Source organism: Loxodonta africana, chromosome 4 (genome assembly GCF_030014295.1).
Source record: "Loxodonta africana isolate mLoxAfr1 chromosome 4, mLoxAfr1.hap2, whole genome shotgun sequence".
Classification (NCBI taxonomy): domain Eukaryota; kingdom Metazoa; phylum Chordata; class Mammalia; order Proboscidea; family Elephantidae; genus Loxodonta; species Loxodonta africana.
This window is the reverse complement of record NC_087345.1, coordinates 120,032,885-120,055,049: the sequence shown is the minus strand read 5'-3', so window position 1 is coordinate 120,055,049 and position 22,165 is coordinate 120,032,885. Positions and strand designations below refer to the sequence as shown.

General features: G+C 37.2%; 1 protein-coding gene across 2 annotated transcripts in view; it reads left to right on the top strand.

Moving 5' to 3' along the window:
- PIK3C2G (phosphatidylinositol-4-phosphate 3-kinase catalytic subunit type 2 gamma) overlaps nt 1-22,165 on the top strand; it is a 389,187-nt gene that overhangs the window by 249,433 nt on the left and 117,589 nt on the right. For both annotated transcript variants that reach the window (XM_064284537.1, XM_064284535.1), the window contains 3 exons: nt 146-275; nt 8,020-8,156; nt 10,093-10,262. In XM_064284537.1, coding sequence (XP_064140607.1) covers nt 146-275; nt 8,020-8,156; nt 10,093-10,262 — 437 coding nt within the window. The remainder of the gene's footprint in view (nt 1-145; nt 276-8,019; nt 8,157-10,092; nt 10,263-22,165) is intronic.

Here is a 22,165-nt window from a genome sequence, read left to right as displayed (position 1 = left end):
CACTAAGATAGTGCTAATAAAACAATTGAAATCACCCTAAGTCAAGCTGCATATTTTCCAAGGAAAAAAATGACATATACTATGTTTGCTTGCTTTTAATAGAATTCAAGGAGAAACCTGGAGTCTATAATTTTGTTTTTAACAGGAAGGAGATGATCTTCGCCAAGATATGCTTGTTCTGCAGATTATTCAAGTGATGGACAACATTTGGCTGAGGGAGGGCCTGGATATGCAAATGATCATCTATACATGCCTGTCCACGGGAAAAGGCCAAGGTCAGTATAGATTAGAAAGCAGGGTTAACTTACATTATTTATCTCATACATTGACCAGACTTTCCACAGCTTTAATTTTTTCATTTGTATTCAACAAATTAAAAAATACAAAGAACTATACAAATTTCTTCTTAAAAAAAAAAAAGATTTTATTTTCAAGAACTGTAAGCCAAAATAATTTATGTAAAGCATGATGTGCTTTTAGATATTAATTAGAACCTTGACTATCTAAATATTAACAATGACTTTTTGTGTATATCTTTAAGTATTAGTTACATTAATAACTAATTCATTTATTTTCTCCTTTTTGATAAGAAAATAATAGAAAAGCCTACTCATTCAAAAAAATGCAGTTGTTCCCTATTAATACAAAAATTACAAAGCTGAGAAAACTTAAAAGGATTCCAAAAATTCTAAATACATTATAAACCTGTGTTAAATTTCAAAATGACTTTTGAGAAAAGCATAATATCAACAGTCAAAGATGGCCACATATGCAAACTTCTGAACATACCTCAGCATTTTTTTCCTTTATGAAAGCCAGGAAATGAATATGAAAATATAATTCCATTTGTAACATTTCCAATGAAAATAATGTCAATGGCCCACCCAAGTTATTACCAAAGCATCCGAAATTAAAGTTGTCCATTATTAAAATCATGCTAAATTGAAGAAAAAGCAATTGTTAAGCTATCTTATGATTTTTTTTTACATGTTGTCATCGCCACTTAGGATGTTATTAAATCAACTAGTATGACATGTGCATAAATAGCAGATACATGTGCATAAATAAAGAGATGAAACCATAGAACTGAAAAAGGGTCTTAGACTAGTCAGTTTTTTTTTTTTTTTTTTACATTCTGGTACAGCGACAATTTAAAAACCAATCACAAAATAAGAACTATCATTGTCCTCAGTTTCTGTGGTTCTACCAGCAGGCTCAGTACCCCAGCCAGTCTGACCTGAGATTTTAGAAGCTTAGCATGGAAGCACCTCCTAGTTAGCTTAACTGCAACTCAATGCCTCAGGACGACTCCATTACAAATCACACCACTTGAGCATTTTGATTCTGAAACTAGGGTTCTGGCTTCCATTCCAAGAATCCCATTCCTAACCCCTTTCTAAAGCTCTGTTGCTGTTGTTAGGTGCTGTCAAGTCGGCTCTGACTCATAGCGACCTTATGTACAACAGAATGAAACAGAGCCCAGCGCTGTGCCATCCTCAGAATCATTATGCTTGAGTCCATTATTGCAGCCACTGTGTAAATCCATCTTATCAACGGTCATTCTCTTTTTCACTGACCCTGTACCTTACCAAGCATGATGTCCTTTTCCAGGGATTGGTCCCTCTTGATAACCTGTCCAAAGTAAGTGAGACAATGTCTTGCCATCCTAACTTCCATGAGCACTCTGGCTGTATTTCTTCCAAGACAGACTTGTTCGTTCTTCTGGTAGTCCATGGTATAGTCAATATTCATTGCCAACACCATAATTCAAAGGCATCAATTCTTCTTCCATCTTCCTTATTCATTGTCTAGCTTTTACATGCATTTGAGATCATTGAAAATATCATGGCTTGGGTCAGGCTTACCTTAGTCTTTAAAGTCACATCCTTGCTTTTCAACACTTGAAAGAGGTCTTTTGCAGCAGATTTGCCCAATGCAATACGTCCTTTGATTTCCTGACTGCTGTTTCTGTGGGCATTGATTGTGGATCCAAGTAAAACGAAATCATTGATACCTTCAATTTTTTTTTTTCTGTTAATCATGATGTTGCTTCTTGGTCCATTTGTGAGGATTTTTGTTTTCTTTATGTTGAAGTGTAATCTATACAGAAGGCTGTAGTCTTCAATCTTCGTCACTAGGTGCTTCAAGTCCTGTTCACTTTCAGAAAGCAAGGTTGTGTCATCTGCATATTATCGGTTATTAATGAATTTTCAACCAATCCTGATGCTATGTTCTTCTTCATATAGTCCAGCTTCTCAGATTATCTGCTCAGAATACAGGTTGAATAAATATGGTAGAAGGATACAACCCTGACACACACCTTGTTTTCTCCTTGTTCTATTTGAATGACTGCCTCCTGGTCTGTGTACAGGTTCTGCATGAGCACAATTAAGTGTTCTGAAATGCCCATTCTTCGCAAAGTTAACCCTAATTTGTTACAATCCACAGTCGAATGCCATTGCACAGTCAATAAAACACAAGTAAATATGTTTCTGGCGTTCTCTGCTTTCAACCAAGATCCATCTGGCATCAGCAATGATATCCCTGGTTCCACATTCTTTTCTGAATACAGCCTAAACTTCTGGCAGTTCCCTCTCAATATACTGTACAATGACTTTTGAATGATCTTCAGCAAAATTTTACTTGCATGTGGTATTAATGATATTGTTCAATAATTTTCATATTCTATTGAATCATCTTTCTTTGGAATGGGCACAAATATGGATCTCTTCCAGTTGGTTGGCCAAGTAGCTGTCTTCCAAATTTCTTAGCACAGATGAGTGAGCTCCTCCAGTGGCTGCATCAGTTTGTTGAAACATCTTAATTGTATTCCATCAATTCCTGGAGCCTTAGTTTTCAACAGTGCCTTCAGTGCAGCTTGGACTTCTTTCTTCAAAACCATAGGTTCTTGATCATAGGCTACCTCCTGAAATAGTTGGAAGTCGACCAATTTTTTTTGGTACAGTGATCCTGTATATTCCTTCCATCTTCTTTTGATGCTTCCTGTGTCATTCAGTATTTTGCCCATAGAATCCTTCACTATTGCAACTAGAGGCTTGAATTTTTAGTTCAGTTCTTTCAGCTTGAGAAATGCCTAGCATGTCCTTCCTTTTTGGTTTCCTAACTCCCAGTCTTTGCACATTTTGTCATAATATTTTACTTGGTCTTCTCAAGCTGCCCTTTGAGATCTTCTATTCAGCTCTTTTACTTCATCATTTCTTCCTTTTGCTTTAGCTATTCAACATTCAAGAGCAAATTTCAGAGTCATTTCTGACATCCATTTTGGTCTTTCCTTTCTTTCCTGTCTTTTTAATGACCTCTTGCTTTCTTCATGTTTGATGTCTTTGATGTCATCCCACAACTCATCTGGTCTTCAGCCATTAGTGTTCAATGTGTCAAATCTATTCTTGAGATGGTTTCCAAATTCAGGTGGGATATACTCAGAGTCATAGTTTGGCTCTTCTGGACTTGGTCTAATTTTCTTCAGTTTCAACTTGAACTTGCATATGAGCAACGGATGGTCTGTTCCACAGTTGGTGTGTGTGGCCTTGTTCTAACTAATGATATTGAGCTTTTCCGTCATCTCTTTGCACAGATGAAGTCAATTTATTTCCTGTGGTTTCCATCCAGTGAGGTCCACATGTATGGTTGCTGTTTATGTTGTTAAAAAAAAATTAGTTCCAATGAAGAAGTGTTGGTCTTGCAGAATTCTATTCTATGATCCCCAGCATCATTTTTATCACCAAGACCATATTTTCCAACCACTGATCCTTCTTTTTTTCCAACTTTTGAATCCCAAATCACCAGCAATTATCAGTGAATCTTAATTGCATGTTTGATCAATTTCAGACTGCAGAAGTCAGTAATCTTCAATTTCCTTATCTTTGGCCTTAGTGGTTGGTGTGTAAATTTGATTTTCCTTGTAAATGTAATGCTATCATCCTGTCACTGTCAGTGTTATATTTTAAGATATACCTTGAAATGTTCTTTTTGACAATGAATGTGACTCCATTCCTCTTCAATTTGCCATTCCCAGCATAGTAGACCATGTGATTGTCTGATTCAAAATACCAATACCAGTCCATGTCTCTCACTAATGTCTAGGATGTTGATCTTTATGCGTTCCGTTTCATTTTTGATGTCTTCCAATGTTCTAGATTCATACTTCGTACATTCCACATTCTGATTATTAATGAATGTTTGCAGCTGTTTCTTCTCATTTTGAGTCATGCCACATCAACAAATAGGCTTTACTCCATCCTCATCATTAACAATGACTCTGCTTTGAGGAGGCAGCTCTTCCCTAGTCATATTTTGAGTGCCTTCTTACATGAGGGGCTTACCTTCCAGCGTATATCAATGTTCCACTGCTATTCATGAAGCTTTCCCTGGTCTTTTTTTTTCTTTTTCAGAAGTAGACTGCCAGTTCCTTCTTCCTTTTCCGTCTTAGTCTGGAAGCTCCACTCAAACCTGTCCATAAAGGGTGACCCTGCTAGTGTTTGAAATACTGATGGCATAGCTTCTTGCATCACAGCAACACACAAGCCACCACAGTACAACAAACTGACAGAAAAGTGGTTATCTAAAGCTCTAGTTCCTTAAAAAAAAAAAGTCTTTTGTCATTGCTACCATGAAGATTATTATTCCTTGAGTTTCATCCTCTCTTTTCTCAGATAACTGACCTAAATCTTTCATGTCTCTGAAACTGTGATGACATAGTAGTTAAGAGCTATGACTGCTAACCAAAAAAGGGTTGGCAGTTAGAATCCTCTAGGTGCTCCTTCAAAACCCTGTGGGGCAGTTCTACTCTGTCCTGTAGGGTCACTATGAGAATCGACACGACAACAACGGGTTTGGGCTTTGGTTTGGTTTTTTCATATCTCAGTGTATTGGAAGTGTGAGAATAAAACTAGATGAGTCAACTGAGCTTTTTTTTTTTTTTATGTCAAATAGATCACCTTTTCTTCAGAAATTAAATAAATTACTGACCCCTGTGGAATTCTTTGATTCCATCTACTTATTTCTTAGTACATAATCATAGAATGTAACTAAGGCTAAATTGTAAAGCTAATAAAATGATTCAACAAAAATAACTGTAGGCTTTCCCATAATTGCAGATACCATAAAAAATTTATTTTTCCCCACTGTCCACCAAAAACCTTCAATAATTGTGGGATATAAAAGGGCATTATACTAGCAAAATATTTTTCAAGAAAAATAAAACCAAAAAAAAAAAAAAACAAACAAACCCATTGCTGACCAGTCGATTCTGACTCGTAATGACCCTATAGGACAAAGTAGAACTGCCCCATATGGTTTCCAAGGAGTAGCTGGTGGATTCAAACTGCTGACCTTTTGGTTAACAGCCAAACACTTAACCACTGTGCCATCAAGAAAAACAGGGATCATTAAATCAAATGTCATTTTTAGGAGATCAGGGTTCATTTTTAATTATGTTTCAAGGTGAGATGTCACAAAATGAGGTGGCGAATACTAAAATGAGCTAAATAGAGTCACTGCCCTTAAAGAGAATGTACAAGAGGCAAGAAGTTTCCATTACTTCATCGACATCTTGTTGATCACTCTCATGACTACTTTGTATGTGATGTCCTAGGAGCTCTGGGAGAGACTGCCAGAGCAAATAAAAATTCTTTTGGATTTATTTCATGACTTTCTCCAACTTTGATCGGCATAAAAATCATATGGGGGAAATGGAGGAGTAGATAAACTGGACTCCCACCCATGTAGATATAACTGGACTGTACTAAATCAGACTCTCCACTGAAGGGGCCCAAGTACCAGTGAGTTTAAAAAGCTGCTCAGGTGTTTCTGATTCACACCCAAGTTTGAAACCACTTTGAAAAGGTTTGTCCATAAGGGCCTTGTTACTTCAGATGTGAACTATGGAGCAGCAGCCTTTGAATCACCTTGGGGCTTGTTAGAAATGCAGAATCTCAGGCCCCACCCCAGCCCTACTGATCAGAAATCGCATTTTAACAAGATCCCTGAGTGCTTCGTATGTGCATTAACACTTGAGAAACACTGTATGAGAGGACTATAAGAATGGAACCACACGTATTACCCAAGGCACACAGAATTGTGTTAGAAGTATTTAAAATGTGTGTGATGCACACTAGCTTAAAATGTATAAAGTGCAATGTATGGCTTTAATTAATGGGCAGATTTTAACCATCCTTATTGTTATCAATTAGAATCAAGTTTTTCTGGGTAGTCATCGATGAGAAGCTAACGGTAAATGACTTAGAATTTAGGAAAGATTAACTCCCTGAAGGCAAATGTGGTTGGCAAAGTAACTGAAATTGCTACGGCATGCTATTTAAACGTCACAATAATCTAAGTCCTAGGTTTGGACATGGTCAGGTTTGAGGCAGCAGTGAAACACTCAGCAACCAGTTAGAAGGTAATTATCCTTTAGAAATTTTAAATAGAGAAACTGGAAAAGTGAAGAGGAAAATTTGCAGGATTTGAAAGAGAAAAAAGTAAGTAGCATTTATTGATCACCTATCAATATAATGGAAGACCTGGTGGCATACTGGTTAAGAGCTATGGCTGCTAACCAAAAGGTCAGCAGTTTAAATCCACCAGGCACTCCTTGGAAACTCTATGGGGCAGTTCTGCTCTATCCTGTAGACTCACTATGAGTTGGAATCGACTCAATGGCAAATGGGTTTAGATTCGGTTATTGATACAATATATGATTGACATATGCTTTCTTTCATAACACACATAAGGAAACCTGGGCAGAAGCTGCATATTGCTGGGGAAGAAAGGAGAATCGTTCTTATATTGAGGATATGTCTAAGACTTGTGTCTGAGGATGCTGACTTTCTTTCCCACCCAGCAATGTAGAAACCTAGTGGTCACAACTGAGCTACTACATGGATATCAACAGAGGGAGGTTAAGGCAAACCAGCTGCCACTGGCCAAAGTCATAACAGAGAAGTGTTTTGTTTTCCATTACTGTGATCTGTTTGTTTGTTGTTGTTTAATTTGAATGCTTGTAGATAGACCGTGAAATATTTCATTTCAAAGGATCACCCATTTTCCTATTCATGTATTTTGTCTCTGGTCCCTCTAGACATTTGAGCTCACAACTCTCGCATTTGTCAAGATGGTGAAAATTAGAAATCCTAGGCTTTAATTCCTTTCAATAACGTTATTTACAAAATTGTGCCTTATGGGTCGTTTTGTGGACATTAGTACTGGGAGAATTTTAAATACTAGATTTAAATTGCTCTTCTGTACAAAATAAAAATCAGAAGGCTTGAAAATATTTACAGTCTAGTATTGTTTTTTAATCCTAGGAGCGCAATGAAAAAAGGCCTTGTTGTATACATGACCAGTCAGGGCAAAGATCCCATTTAAGTTCAATCAATATATGCTCCCTTTAAAAATATATATATTATTAAAGCAGCCCTTTAATGTTGACTGAGAAAGTAACAGGTGGCTCTCAGAGCGTTTGCTGCAAAGCTGTTCTGTTCACTCCCAGAAATGTAACATTTAACAGTAAGGCTTTTGTTAACCTAAACGTTAATTTTTATCATATATTTGGAGTATTTGCTTAGGGATTGTGTTTGGTTCACTTAAGTCATGAATGTTTGTTATAAGACCATGAATTTCCTCCCATAAACTGTAAAGGAAATCACCAGCCATATGTGAGTTAATCCACTAATCTATTGACTCTGTGAGGTCTTTTGTGAGACAGAGACCTACTAGATTTGCTCTCTACCATAGTTTTAGAAAAAAAGAATTAAAGCTGCTTCTGAAAGATCTGATCCAAACCAACCAGTAGCCTCATTGCTCCCTAGGAGTTAGGAAGAATTAATAGGAAGGCCCGTCTACATAGGGCTTCTTCAGAAAACAAGAGTTGGAAAGGAAAGGGGTAGTCCAAGCAGTGCCGATAACTACTATATTGTTACACAAATAAAGATATGTTTCCTAAGTATCCTTCATATTGTGAAGAAAGAATTGTCTCCCTGATCTTTTTTTATCAACCAGGATTGGTGCAGATGGTGCCAGATGCTGTAACCCTGGCAAAGATCCATCGCCATTCTGGACTGATCGGACCGCTGAAAGAAAACACGATCAAAAAGTGGTTCAGTCAGCACAACCTTTTAAGGGCAGATTATGAAAAGGTTTGTCGTGCTCTCTAATTTTAAATACAGTGCTTTAATAAGAATATGACCTAATCCATTAATATTCTGATTTATGGAAAAGTAAATTAAAAATACCTTGATTTCTAATTTACTCAGTTGTCAGCCTAGTAATAATGACCACATTTAAATGGAATATTAACTATTATTTTTAAATGGAATACTAACTAAAGAAAAATTTCTGTGTTTGGTTTTCCTTCTGGATAGAATTTCTGACTATCAATTAAGGATCTCTTCACTCAGCTGCTCTCCTTACAGTAATCTCACCCCCAGAGACAATGACCCTTGAAACTACCTCCTTCAAGTAACCTCCACCTACATGTACACACTCTGAGATTGCTATAAATCTCCATCCTTTCTTTTCATGCAGTTGGTCCGCCATGTACTCCTTTTTCCTGGCTGATTTTCTTTTTCAGTGATTTGAAAGAATGCATAACAGGATTTTTATATTTCAGAACTTTACAAAACGTACAGTTGTATTTGGCTGCAAACATTTTCCTCTCACTTTATCCTGTAGTCTGGCCTACAGTTTATAGATGTGCGGGCTCTTTCCTGTACCAGCACTCCCAACTAAAGGAATGACTGTGTCTAGACAGGGCACCATTAATTAAGTCTTCTTCTACTTGGTAAGCCATGAACCTGTGCAGCTGAGTCCACCAGAGGCAGGTGCACCTTTGTGCTAGTTTACACAAATGTATCATATATGAGCTAGCATTAGGTTTGCTCAAAACTGTCCTAGTTTGAGCACTGCAATTCCCTTATTCTGGATAACCCCTAAGGTGCAGGCAAAATGGACAATTGGTCAACCTTTGTTAATATGGAGACTTGAGAGTTCTTTTATTCCATACTTCTGTGAGGTTGAAGTGGAGCAAAGCAGAGGCTTTTAGAGGCCAAACAGTGAAGAATTTGGTGAGATTATCTTGAAATATACTTTTCATCAAATCCCAAAATAATAACTTTGAGTTTTACGCAAAGCTCCCTGGAGTTAGGATTGCATTTATTTGGCCCTTTACATGTTTTTCAAAGTATTTCATATACATTTTCTCTTCACAGTCACCATGTAAAATACCCTGGCCAAGACATATTTTATTATCTTTATAAGTAAAGAAAATCAAGACAGATAAAGTGACTTATCCAGGACCTTAAAAGACACAAAACCAAAGTATCTGGCATGTAGTCCAGTGATAGATCCTTCCACGCCACAAAGTCAACCACTCATTCTATGAGACTCAGAATCTTGACCCAACAAATCACTCATGGTTGAATGGAAGTCAAGTTGAATGGAAACCGTTTTGAGGACAAAGAATACTACTATTAGCAAGAAACCTCTGTTCATTAAAGAAACTTAAGCCACAATTGAATTAGTGGTAATCCGCTTTCACCCACACAGGTATTCATTGATATGTACTGTACTAAAATATTTTGGCCATCACTTGATGGCTTATTTGTAATGATAAACATAAAATGTCACACATGTCTCAATATAGTCTTCGCTGTATTCAGAAATAATGCAGAATCCAACAACAGCTAAAATGTTTTAGATTTCTTCGAAGATAGGCCACCTTGGGCCATATTGTTTCTTCTTCTCTCGCTTTGAAAAAAATCATTCAATATTGTATATATGAGGCAAAAAAATTTCTCTTGTGAATCGTAAAAATTAGCTCTATCTGAATGAAAGATATTTTCCCCAGTTTCAGTGAAAATATTCATCTATTAGGCTAAAGAACAGATACCTTCATGTTCTTCTTTAGGATATTACAAATCAGCCACTTAACTGCACCTTTCCCACTGAGAGATGTAGAAATTGTTCTTCAATATGTAAGTGTGCTTTTTATCTTGTTACCATCACTTCTGACACTAATGCATTTTCTCATTTTTTCTGTTATTTTTGTGTTGTTATTGTTTTTCAATTAATTAGGCCTTGAAGAACTTTTTCTATTCCTGTGCTGGCTGGTGTGTGGTTACATTCATTCTAGGAGTCTGTGATCGTCACAATGACAATATTATGCTGACGAAGTCAGGACACATGTTTCATATTGACTTTGGAAAATTCTTAGGCCATGCACAAACATTTGGAGGGATAAAAAGGTCAGTACATAGATAACATTTATTACAGTAATTAAGCAATATCCTAGAGCAATATATAACATGCAATGGCATAGAAATCCTGCAGATGACTTACTCCCCATCTCTCTAATGCCCGAAGGTACCATAAACATGATTGTATATCTAATAATATTGAATGAAATATTTCTTTCAATAGACTGTTAATGGAGGAAATTGTCTTTCCTCAAATAGTTAATGGGATAAATTCATTTTTCCCCATGAGATACTAATCCTGTTCTAGTCTGAGTTGTCTGAAATAATTTGTTTGTTTCCTTGTAAACTTTGAATGGACAATGAGGCATGAGTTGGTGCTCTCAGTACATCTGGTAAACTGCCCAGAGCAAATCAGCTACAATGGTTTACGTATCATAAAGCTAGCGCACTTCCCACCCTGGATTAACCTTGAATCACTCCACAAATATTTCAGAAGCACTGGGAGCATAACAGTAAACAAGGCAGATACAAACCCTAATCTCCTTCTAGCAGAGAAGACAGGTATTAAGCAAGTTAACAAGCAAAGAGATAATATGAAGAACTGATAAGTTCTATTAAGCAACTAAAGCAGAGAAATGGGATAGAAAGTGACTGGCACAGAAATGCCATTTTAAAGAACCCTCTTGAAAAGATAAGAGAATTGTATAATGAGTGGTCACCTTGTGGAGATCCTGGGGGAGAGTACTACAGAAAGAGAGTATGACAAATACAACAGCCATGAGCAGGGACATAAGCATGGTGTCTTTCAAGGACAACAAGAAGGCTCAGGATCTGGAGCTGGGAGAAAGAAGGGCAGACAGTAGGAGATAAGGGTGAAGAGTTTGGTGGAGTCCAGACCAGCTACGGCACTGAATGTGATAGTATGGCATTTGACTTTTATTCTGAGTTCAAGGAAAAACCGTTGATGGATTTTAGTGGATTTCAAAAGCTCTCTCCTGTTGTTATATGAAGGAAAGAGACCAATTAGGAGGCTACAGCAATAGCTAAGGCAAGGCCTTAATGGTGAAAGTAGAAGTGATAAACTGTCAGAGTCACAATATATTTTAGAGAGAGCCACAAGACCTGCTGATTGACTGGATATTGCCAGTGAGGGGCAGAGAAGGAGGAGTGTGTGGGTAGGAGAAGAAAAGATTCAATAATTACTCCTAAATGTTTGGTCTTAGCAAATGGGTGGATAATTATATTATTTATTTAAATGGAATATACTTGTGGATGAAGGCTTTTCAGTTATTTTATTTGAGTTGTTGACAAGGAAGTCAGAGGTCAGAGACTAAAAGTCCTTTAAAAAGATATTTCCTATTAAAGTAGGAATGAGTTCATGCTATCACAAAGGCTAATTAGCCACTTTTGGCTAGAAACAGCCCCTCGACAGAAGAAACAAAAATGTCTTCTACAACATAATATCATAGGATTTTCACCAGGTGGCCGTAATCTGGTATTAAAATGCCAACATACTACATGATATAGTTTAATTCTTACAAACTGATATCTCCTATTTTGTAAAGGCATACAAAGGGAACTGTTTCACTTTTTACTACCTTCAATACATTGCCTTCTTTAATGAATAATCTCAGGATTAGCTACACATATTCATTAATTCCATAAACATTTGTTGAAGATGGCATGTGCCAAGCACTGTGCTAAACACTGGGGAAACGAAAATGAGTTATACACATTTCCCACCTCAGTGGAACTTACTATTTCTTTGGCGTACTAGGGAAAACAGACACATAAAGAAATAATTACTATAAAATGTGATAAGGGCAGAGAGAGATGTACAGAGCAATAGAACATCCTAGAGGAGGGAGACCTAACTTATAAAAGATAAAATGTTACTTTTCAGGCTTGAGCATATAAATGATTTACTTGTATAACACTTCTTTTCCTGTGATATACTGTTTCCTAGAAATTTAAAGATCAAGTTACTTTTGTGAAGTTTTTATTTTTTGCTGGATTTTCAGCTGGTAATTTGGAGAAACACTTATTCATTCATTCAACCAGTATCTGGGTTGACCATGGGGTTGGCTAAAAAGTGAATGAGAAAATATCCCAACTCTAAAGAAAGAATTCCAGTAGGGAAGACATAAAAGTAAAGTTCCTAAGCAATATGGCAAGTGCTGTCATAGAAATATGTAGCAAGGGCTATCGAGAAAAAAGAACCCTGGTCTGTTTGTTTGTAGATGTTATAGCACCTGCTGCTACTTCTGCAGTTGGGCAATTTTTAATTTTTCCTATGTAAACTCAAAAGTAAATTTAAAAATGTGCCCAACATAGAGCCTCATTCATTGCTGGTTCTTCATAATGTTTGCTGAATTAATTAGTCAATAAACCAATCACAGATAGGCCCTCAACCATTCAATAATTATTGATTGCTTGGATGAAAATCAAGTTGGCACTGTCATTATTTGTTACTTACAACCAGCTAAGGATACCAACTCCAGCTCTATGATCCATTTGAAGTATTATTTCCAGGATACTTTAATCCACCAGTGCCTCCTATAAGGCTCTCTGGCAGTGTTTCCTTGGATTTCTTTCTTGATACTAATACTCTTGCCCTGAGTTTGGTTAATAGTTAAACTGAACTATGCCTACTCATTGTGTCTGTTGAATTGTAGGTGCTATCTAATACTTCTCCTCTGAGGCTGTTTTTATAGTTCACTGAGTGTTGTTTCATAGGATAGCTAACTTCTTCCATCCCAAGTTCCATTGTTTTTTCTTTATTGCTAGTTATACAAAAGACGTCTTTTAAATAGGGCTTCACTATCCTCCTAGGATAAATGAACATTCTCATTTGTACTACAGTTACTACATTATAGATCTGGTCTTTGGAGTAAAGTCCATCCCTGTCTTGCTTCTATACTCAGACTATTAATAAATTCCCATAATGTACAAAGTGAGGTATCTAAATAATGTCCTATCATATCCCTCCCCCATGTGTCTGTCAGTTTGTCATACTGTGGGGGCTTGCATGTTGCTGTGATGCTGGAAGCTATGCCACAGTTATTCAGATACCAACAGGGTGACCCATGGAGAACAGGTTTCAGCTGAGCTTCCCAACTAAGACAGACTAGGAAGAAGGACCTGACAGTCTACTTCTGAAAAGAATTAGCCACTGAAAACCTTATGAATAGCAGCAGAACATTGTCTGATACAGTGACAGAAGATGAGCTCCCCAGGTTGGAAGGTGCTCAAAAGACGACTGGGGAAGAGCTGCCTCCTCAAAGTAGAGTTAACCTTAATGATGTGGATGGAGTCGAGGTTTTAGGACCTTCATTTGCTGATGTGGCACAATTCAAAATGAGAAGAAAGAGCTACAACCTCCATTAATAATTGGAACATATAATGCACGAAGTATAAATCTAGGAAAATTGGAAATCATCAAAAATAAAATGGAACACATAAAGATCGATATCCTAGGCATCAGTAGCTCAAATGGACTGGTATTGGCCATTTTGAATTGGACAATCATATAGTCTACTATGCTAGGAATGACAACTTAAAGAGGAATGGTGTTACATTCATCGTCAAAAGGAACATTTCAAGATCTAGCCTGAAGTACAACACTGTCAGTGATAGGATAATATCCATATGTCTACAAGGAAGACCAGTTATATGACTGTTATTCAAATTTATGCACCAACCACTAAGGCCAAAGATGAAGAAACTGAAGATTTTTATCAGCTTCTGTAGTCCGAAATTGATGGAACATGCAGTCAGGATGCATCGATAATTACTGGGGATTGGAATGTGAAAGCTGGAAGCAAAGAAGAAGGATCTGTAGTTGGAGAATATGGCCTTGGCGATAGAAACAATGCCAGAGAGCCCGTTATATAATTTTTCAAGACCAACAACTTCTTCATTGCAAATACCTTTTTCACCAACATAAGCAGCAACTATACACATGGACCCTGTCAGACTGAATACACAGGAATCAAATCGACTACATCTGTGGAAAGAGACGATGGAAAAGCTCAATATCATCAGTGAGAACAAGGCCAGGGGCCAACTGTGGAACAGACCATCAATTGCTCGTATGCAAGTTCAAGTTGAAACTGAAGAAAATCAGAGCAAGTCCACAAGAGCCAAAGTACAACCGTGAGCATATTCCACCTGAATGTAGAGACCATCTCAAGAGTAGATTTGATGTGTTGAACACTAATGACTGAAGACCAGACGAGTTGTGGAAGGACATCATACATGAAGAAAGCAAGAGGTCGTTGAAAAGACAGGAAAGAATGAAAAGACGAAGATAGATGTCAGAGGAGACTATGAAACTTGCTCTCAAATGTCAAGCAGCTAAAGCAAAAGGAAGAAATGATGAAGTAAAAGAACTGAACAGAAGATTTCAAAGGACGGCTAGAGAAGGCAAAGTAAAGTATTATAATGACATGTGCAAAGAGCTGGAGATAGAAAACCAAAAAGGAAGAACACACTCAGCATTTCTCAAGCTGAAAAAACTGAAGAAAAAATGAAAGACTTGAGTTGCAATAGTGAAGGATTCTATGGGGAAAATATTAAACAGTGCAGGAAGCATCAAAAGAAGATGAAAGGAATACACAGGGTCATTACACCAAAAAAATTAGTCGATGTTCAACCATTTCAAGAGGTAGCATATGATCAGGAACCGATACTACTGAAGGAAAAAGTCCAAGCTGCACTGAAGGCATTGGCCAAAAACAAGGCTCCAGGAATTGATGGAATATCAGTTGAGATGTTTCAAAAAATGGATGCAGCACTGGAAGTGCTCGTTAGTCTGTGCCAAGAAATTTGGAAGACAGCTACCTGGCCAACTGACTGGAAGAGATCCATATTTATGCATATTCCCAAGAAAGGTGACCCCATCAAATGTGGAAATTATCAGACAATATCATTAATATCACAGGCAAGCAAAATTTTCCTGAAGATCATTCAAAAGCGGCTGCAGCAGTATATGGACAGGGAACTGCCAGAAATTCAGGCTGGATTCAGAAGAGATGTGGAACCAGGGATATCATTGCTGATGTCAGATGGATTCTGGCTGAAAGCAGAGAATACCAGAAGGATGTTTACCTGTGTTTTATTGACTATGCAAAGGCCTTCAACTGTGTGGATCATAACAAATTATGGATAACATTGCAAAGAATGGGAATTCCAGAACCTTAATCGTGCACATGAGGAAACTGTATGTAGATCAAGAGGCAGTTGTTCGAATACAACAAGGTGATACTGCATGGTTTAAAGTCAGGAAAGGTGTGCGTCAGGGCTGTATCCTTTCATCATACCTATTCAATCTGTATGCTGAACAAATAATCTGAGAAGCTGGACTGCATGAAGAAGAATGGGGCATCAGGATTGGAGGAAGACTCATTAACAACCTGTGTTATGCAGACTACACAACCTTGCTTGTTGAAAGTGAAGAGGACTTGAAGCTCTTACTGATGAAGATCAAAGACCACAGCCTTCAGTATGGATTATACCTCAACATAAAGCAAACAAAAATCCTCACAACTGGACCAATAAGCAACATCATGATAAACATAGAAAAGATTGAAGTTGAAAGAATTTCATTTTACTTGGATCCACAATCAACATTTGTGGAAGCAGCAGTCAAGAAATCAAAAGACACATTTCATTGGGCAAATCTGCTGCAAAGGACCTCTTTAAAGTGTTAAAAACCAAAGATGTCACCTTGAAGACTAAGGTGTGCCTGACCCAAGCCATGGTATTTTTTAATTGCATCATATGCATGTGAAAGCTGGACAATGAATAAGGAAGACCGAAGAAGAATTGACGCCTTTGAATTGTGGTGTTGGCGAAGAGTATTGAATATACCCCAGACTGCCAAAAGAACAAACAAATCTGTCCTGGAAGAACAGGAAGTACAATCAGAATGCTGTGTAGAAGCAAGGATGGCGAGACTGAGTCTTACGTACTTTCACATGTTATTAGGAGGGATTCGTTCCTGGAGAAGGACATCATGCTTGGTAAAGTACAGAGTCAGCGAAAAAGAGGAAGACACTCGATGAAATGGATTGACACAGTGGCTGTAACAATGGGCTCAAGCATAACAACGATTGTAAGGATGACACAGGACCAGGCAGTGTTTCGTTCTGTGGTACATAGGGTCGCTATGAGTCGGAACCCATTTGACGGAACCTAACAACAACAATATCACTATCCCTTAATCTCCCATAGTCTAACAAGACCTTGTAAGACTTCAGTAATAACCTTGAATCATGTACCTTAACATAAACATGCTGTACGCACAGTTAGTACACAGTTTATATATCCCTGATATATATGTTTTCCTGTTGTCTACTCCTTAAAATCATGGAGAGAGCATTTTTATACATTTTTTATGATTTATGAAGTGTTAATATGTTTATATATTAACTAATTTTAATTTAAAATACAATTTCCTAAATCTTTGTCCAATCTCACACAAAGTGCACGGTTTTCAGTTGCAGGTGGGTTATGGATTGGCAGAAGGAGATCACACCCAAACATTCCCTTTGTACCCTTTAGCCAAGGATACAGAATTTAACAGACGTTAACAAGCCAACAGCAGAAATGGATGCAGTGTTTCTTGGGGGTAGATTTTCCCTTGATTCTTGGCCCCTTACAGGGGAAGGAGCACATAGTTGATGTTCTCCTTACATGGGATCTTGAGAGAGAATCTTTTTTCTTACTGAGCTGCTGCCCCTTCTACTTGTGATTACATCACCACTCCAGAACAGCTCACGTTAATCATCTATGTGATCCTGTTTAGAAAATGTTTACAAACATTGGTTTTTCCTGATTTTTTAATTAAATTCAGAGTCAGCCCAGCCACATTCTCATTCACAGTCCATGCCCAGGTGTTCCTGAACAATTCCTTAGAATTCAGCTTTTCAGGCACCTGGAAAGCCCATCTGTATGCTCAGAACAACCCTGAGACTCCTTTAACTTTAAGAGAGGAAAACATATCTCTGATATGAACATGAGAGATTTTACATCCTGTATATTTTTTTTTATATAAATAAGCAATGCCTTTTTATTGGTTTTAATTGTGAGATTAGATAAAGAGGATTTAAACTAGCAGATTAAATTGAAAGACAGTTCTGGTCCCGCATTACTTATAATTTTGGTGAAAAAATTGGCAAATCTGTATGATGAAAACAATGAGAAATTCTGCCAGCTTTCATAAACCAATTGTTTTTTCTTTTGAAGCATTGCTTAATTATTACTGTCATTTCTCTATTTTATCTCACAAAGATATAGATTAAAGTTGTTAGCAAATTATCCATACACAGTTTTTCAAAGTTCATCTGTAACAATAATTTCAAATAGTAAATTTTTTTCCTTGCATGTATTATTGTAATAAACTCTAATTTTCAACTCAATAATTTCTCAATGGCAACTTTCTCTTAAAGTTGTTGTTGTTAGGTGCCATTGAGTCGATTGTGACTCATAACAACCCTATGCACAACAGAACTGAACACTTCCCCATCCTGTGCTATCCTCACAATTTTTGCTATGCTTGAGGCCATTGTTGCAGCCACTGTGTCAGTCCATCTCGTTAAGGGTCTTGCTCTTTTTCACTGACCGTCTACCAAACACAGTGTCTTTCTCCAGGAACTGATCCCTCCTGATAACATGTCCAAAGTACATGAGACATAGCCTCCCCATGCTTACTTCTAAGGAGCATTCTGGCTGTACTTCTTCCAAGACAGATTTGTTTGTTCTTTTGACAGCCCATGGTATATTCAATATTCTTCACTAACACAATTCAAAGGCACCAATTCTTCTTTGCTATTCCTTATTAATTGTCCAGCTTTCACATGCATGTGAGGTGATTGAAAAACACCATGGCTTGGGTCAGGCGCACCTTAGTCCTCAAGGCGGCATCTTTGCTTTTCAAAGCTTTAAAACATCTCTTGCAGCCGATTTGCCCAATGCAATGTGTCTTCTGTTTCTTGACTGCTGCTTCCATGGGTGTTGATTGTGGATCCAAGTAAAATGAAATCCTTGACAACTTCTATCTTTTCTCCATTTATCATGATGTTGCTTATTGGTCCAGTTGTGAGAATTTTTGTTTGCTTTATGTTGAGGTGCAATCCATACTGAAGGTTATGGTCTTTGATGTTCATCAGTAAGTGCTTCAAGTCCTCTTCACTTGCAGCAATTAAGGTTGTATCATCTGCATAATGCAGGTTGTTAATGAGTCTTCCTCCAATCCTGATGCCCAATTCTTCTTTATAGAGTCCAGCTTCTCAGATTATATGCTCAGCAAACAGATTGCATAGGCATGGTGAAAGGATATAACCTGACATACACCTTTCTTGACTTTAAACCATGCAGTATTCCCTTGTTCTGTTCAAATGACTGCCTCTTGATCCATGTACAAATTCCTCATGAGCACAATTAACTGTTCCAGAATTCCCATTCTTCACAATGTTTTCCATAATTTGTCATGATCCACACAGTTGAATGGCTTTGCATAGTCAACAAAACACAAGGTAAACATCTTTCTGGTATTCTCTGCTTTCAGCCAGAATCTATCTGACATCAGCAATGATATCCCTGGTTCCACATCCTCTTCTAAATCCAGCTCTTAAAGAGCAAGAGATAATAAGGAGGGTCTTTTTTTTTTTTTTTTTTTAATAATGTTTTATTGGTAAAAGTTTACATAGCAAGTTAGGCTCCCCTTTGATAATTTCCACACAAATTAATCAATAATATTACATACGGTTTTCAAATTGTGCCAACATTCTTAATGTGTTCTGGTTGTTCCATTTCCAGTACTGTATTTCCCTTTGTGTTCTTATCTTTGCTTTGGATTAAATATTGAGCTTTTGGACTCATACAGGTGCTTTCTGTTTTTCATTTTTTTAGTAGAGCACTGATCTAACAGGTAATATCCTTTATTGTCTGTGTCACTCTGCTTTTCTATTAAAAGGTGATCTCGGGATAGTTTTGATTCAACGTTTAAAGAGTGTCTCAAGACAAGTCTCAGGGAGTACTTTGATCTCAGGTGATCCAGTTACCCTGGCCGTTTTTACAAATTTGAGTTTTGTTTTGTATTTTTCTCCCATTCTAACCAGGATCATCTATTGTGCCCCTCGTCAGATCTGTCAGTGGTGGTAGCCCAGCACTATCTAATTCTTCTGGTCTCACAGTACTTGAGGTTGTGGCTCATGTAGGCTGTCAGCCTTGTATACTTGTTTCTTCTTTGTGATTTTGGCCACCTTCTTAAGCTTTTGCTCCTGATGAGTAAAAAAAAAAATAGAGACTAATAATTGTATCTTAGATGGCCGCTTGCAAGCTTGTAAGACCCCAGATGCTACTCATTTCACTAGGATGCAGAACATGAACTTTGTGAGCTCTGTTATGTCAATTGACTGAGTTGTCCCATGAGACCATAGTCTTAAGGAAGGTCTTTATTGGTGATGTTTATTGCTCTTTTAACTTGTTTTATACTTTTATTTTTTCATACTATATTTCCACAATCTATGTGAGCATTCGGAAACCCTGGTGGCATAGTGGTTAAGTTTGAATTCACCACATGCTTCTTGGAAACACTATGGGGCAGTTCTACTCTGCCCTATAGGATCACTGTGAGTCAGAATTGACTCGAAGGCAATGGTGTTTTGTTTTTGTTTTTGTTTTTAATGAGCTTTCACTGTGGTAAATCTAGGCTTGCATGGCGTCTTTCTTGTAGCTTTCTTTCTGGATAATTTTAGAGACAGTACAAGCAATGGTTAAGGTCATGTCCCCAGAGACAGACTATGTGTTTTTTTTAATCTGCACTACCATGTGCTTGTGATGTGACCTTGAGCCAAGGCTTCTATATGCCCCAGTTTTCTTATCTATGAGACAGCATTATTTTGAAGATTAAATTAATTGACAGATGTGGAGTGCTTATAAGAAAGAGTGCAGAGTTCTATATAAGAGTGCCTGGCACTGAGTGAAGACTCTTTAAGAGTTACTTGTAACTAACTATAATTTTAAGTGTTCCAAATGAGGTGACAAGAAATGAGATATTATGTCTGTGTGATTATCGTTTCTTTTTATTTATAATTATCTAAATATCTTTTTTTGGTACCTGTTAAAGTCTGTACATTGAAATTCATAAGTTGAACCATTAATCATTTAAGTTCCCTGACTTTGAGGCTGGTTGACTGACAGGACCAGATGTTGTCACATTTACATTAGACTGTTAGGTATTTAACTAAGGCATCTCTGACTTCTGGTATACTTTTGGACATTAGCATAGCTGTACTGGTGCTGGCTCACACTGGCTTACAGAAGCCGATTGTGTGAACTCCTTCTCAACTCCATAGTCAGTGGTATCACATCGATAGCCTGAAATCAACCATGGTGGGAGTATTTACACCACAGAGATTGAAAAGTGCTACAAATCAGAACTTTTTCAGAAAAAAAGGGGCGAAAGAGAAAGCGAGGCAGTTGTTAAATGCTTGCCACTGTGCTGCTGGATGTAAGTTCCTTTAAAACAGATGAAAAACAATTTCAGAATTCAACCTCTGTTCTTTCCTATTAAAATATTGACTCTGGGATGATCAAAATATTATATATCTGTTCTTGTTACAAGATGGTTTCAATTCTTTTCATGTTTTATCCCAGTGGTATATCAATCACGTACAGGTAGTCCCCAACTTACCATGGGGCTCCATTCTGACAACTCTGTTGTAAATCAGTTCTGACAAATACCTCACTGTTTTTTGTTTTTCTAATTTTCATCATTATTGCCTTTTATTACCAGTATCTTTATAAATCTGATCTTTGTCTTTGGATGTTGGAAACATTATATCAAAACTTACATATATATTTTAATATATACCCACCCAATAAGAAAATATACAAATTATAAAAATTTACTCTGACAATGAAGAAGAGTTGGACAATGCTGGAATTTTGTCAGTTGTAGTAATAACTCTACTTGTGGAAGGTTCTGGATTATCTGGATTATAAATAACATCAGCAAATTACATGTTGCAACATTGTATGTAATAGATGTTACTAATATAAAATGTTAAAAAAAAAAGACTGTCATAAATGCAGTTCATTGTAACTCGAGGACTACCTGTAATACACTTAATCTCAGACTTTTCATCCCAATATTAATCATGAAATATCATTGACTTTCTTTTCAGTAGTTAATTAAATGCCGCTGATATAAAAATGTTCTAATGTCTGATTTGAGTATTATGTTTATACTCTAAGTTTCCTCAATTTAAGACCATCTTTAAAAAAATTTCCGTAATTAAAAGATTAATTTCTGTCATTCCAATCATTACGATACAGCCCAATAATTTCTTATTGAACCAAATGCTGCAGAGATATCAATGATCTCTCACATGCTTTAATTACCATCTTAGTGTTCTTTGAAATTTGATGGGCCTCATTAGTCTGTTATTCACACAATTGTTATTTTAGAAGCACTGCTTTCTTTTACCTGAAGCTGGCCTCAGTGTCTTCTGAGTTTCCTTGAGGGAAAACATACTCTTCAGTACTTCTTCAACTGAGAGTGCCTTAAGGACATCCTTGTATACTAAACACCTAACATACCAAAAAAAAACCTGTTGCTATTAAGTCAATTCCAACTCATAGTGGCCCTCTAGGACAGAGTAGAACTACTCCGTAGGATTTCCAAGGAGCGGCTTGTTGTTGTTGTTAGGTGCCTTCAGTTCTGACTCATAGCAACTCAATATACAACAGAATGAAACACTGCTTGGTCCTGTACCATCCTCACAATCATTGTTAGGCTTGAGCCTATTGTTGCAGCCACTGTGTCAGTCCATCTTATTGAGGGTCTTCCTCTTTTTCACTGATGCTCTACTTTACCAAGCGTGATGTCCTTGCACAAGGACTGGACCCTCCTGATAACATGTCGAAAGTACGTGAGACGGAGT